The sequence below is a fragment of the Chaetura pelagica genome, unplaced genomic scaffold (assembly GCF_000747805.2).
Source record: "Chaetura pelagica isolate M959 unplaced genomic scaffold, ChaPel_1.0 scaffold101, whole genome shotgun sequence".
Lineage (NCBI taxonomy): Eukaryota > Metazoa > Chordata > Aves > Apodiformes > Apodidae > Chaetura > Chaetura pelagica.
Genome location: NW_009952564.1, coordinates 6,858,293 through 6,859,733, shown reverse-complemented (window position 1 = coordinate 6,859,733; position 1,441 = coordinate 6,858,293). Strand labels below are relative to the sequence as shown.

The 1,441-nt window shown below is 38.4% G+C and overlaps 1 protein-coding gene across 1 annotated transcript in view; it reads right to left on the bottom strand.

Annotated features, from left to right (window-relative positions):
• Positions 1–1,441, bottom strand: part of TBX15 (T-box 15) — a 108,947-nt gene that overhangs the window by 40,035 nt on the left and 67,471 nt on the right. The window contains exon 2 of the mRNA XM_009993418.1: positions 630–843. Coding sequence (XP_009991720.1) covers positions 630–843 — 214 coding nt within the window. The remainder of the gene's footprint in view (positions 1–629; positions 844–1,441) is intronic.

The window sequence follows — 1,441 nt, the reverse complement described above, 5'->3', positions numbered from 1 at the left end:
AGCCCTGGCTGAGGGCATGGCAGGGGGAGGGTTTTCTTTTTATAAACATCTGGTTTACTAGTGGCTCTTCCTCACCTCAGCTGACCCAATAGCTGTTGCAACAGCAGATGGAAGCACAAAGCCCACACGTTTTTGGTACAGGAAGCCATTAACATGTTATCTATTTAGATTTGCAGGAAGTCATGCGTTTGGTGCAAAGGTGAGATTGAACCTCACTGTGTCTGAGATTAAAGCAAGTGGCTCATGAAGTGCTATGGGAACTTGAAAGAAAACTCCAGTGGCTCACCACCAAGTTCATAACCCATCTTAAATTCAGTACAGCCAACAGCACAGTTATAATTTCCTGATTTATTTGCTCAAAGGAAAGACTATCCTCAGTAGTTTCCCGCAGCTGCCAGTTCTCCTTTGCAGCCACTGATCCAAGTAGTAACATGAAACACTTTACCTGTCTTAAGAAAGATAGTCGGGGATCCAGCTGTGAAAGCCATGTAATTTTTCCTGCATATTTATTAATTTGGCTTATCATGGAAAAAAATAATAAAAATGGAGAGAGGGGTGACTCTTATTTCTTCTTTTAATCTGTTTTGGTATTATTTTTTTAACTAGACAGAAAGCCAGAGGTATCTTACCTGCCTGCTTTCGTGATGATCATCTCTGTCCCAATGTCATGAAATCTTTTCCAGAGGTCAGCACACTGCAGCTCTACCTGGATCTCTTCCATGGATGAAGGTGGAGGAGGTTGAGGGCCTGAGCCACCAGATGTAAGGTCGGAATGGGAGCCAAATGAGCAGGACGTCCTTTCTGCCAGCACCTCTGTGTCTGACCCAGTGCTCTGCTCTGAGTCTGCAAAGTAAACATGCTAGGTAAGACACTTCAGTTCTACCTGCTGTGAGTAGGGCTAAAGGGAGGGAAGAGGAAAGCCAACAAGGGAAGTGCTAAAGAACTGTATAGTGGCCTAACGTATATACACACACATATACACAAATATATTCATGGTTTGTTGTGATTTATGGCCTGATAAAGGGATTTGCATTTTCAACAGGACATCTGGCATTTTTGTAAAATTTTAGAAACAGCTGAAAAAAAGGACCTTCAACATAAAATAAAAACAGTAACAAACATCACCATAATGCTGGGAATGGAGTACAAAATAGAGATTAAAAAATAGGAAAAAAAATAAAAAAAATAATAATAATAATCATGATAATAATAATAATAATTCAACCCATCCCTTCAATCCAGGACTAGATGGGCTCACTGGAAAACTACATTCCATTTAATTGAATATACTGCCACACAACTATTGAAGAGTTGGCTATTTTTAAGTAACACTCTTTTTTTTTTTTTCTTTTAATATTGTTGTCATAAAAAATAATGAGCCTTTTTTTTTTTTTTTTTTTTTTTTTTTTTTTTGGCACACCATTTTTGGGAAATGTTTTTT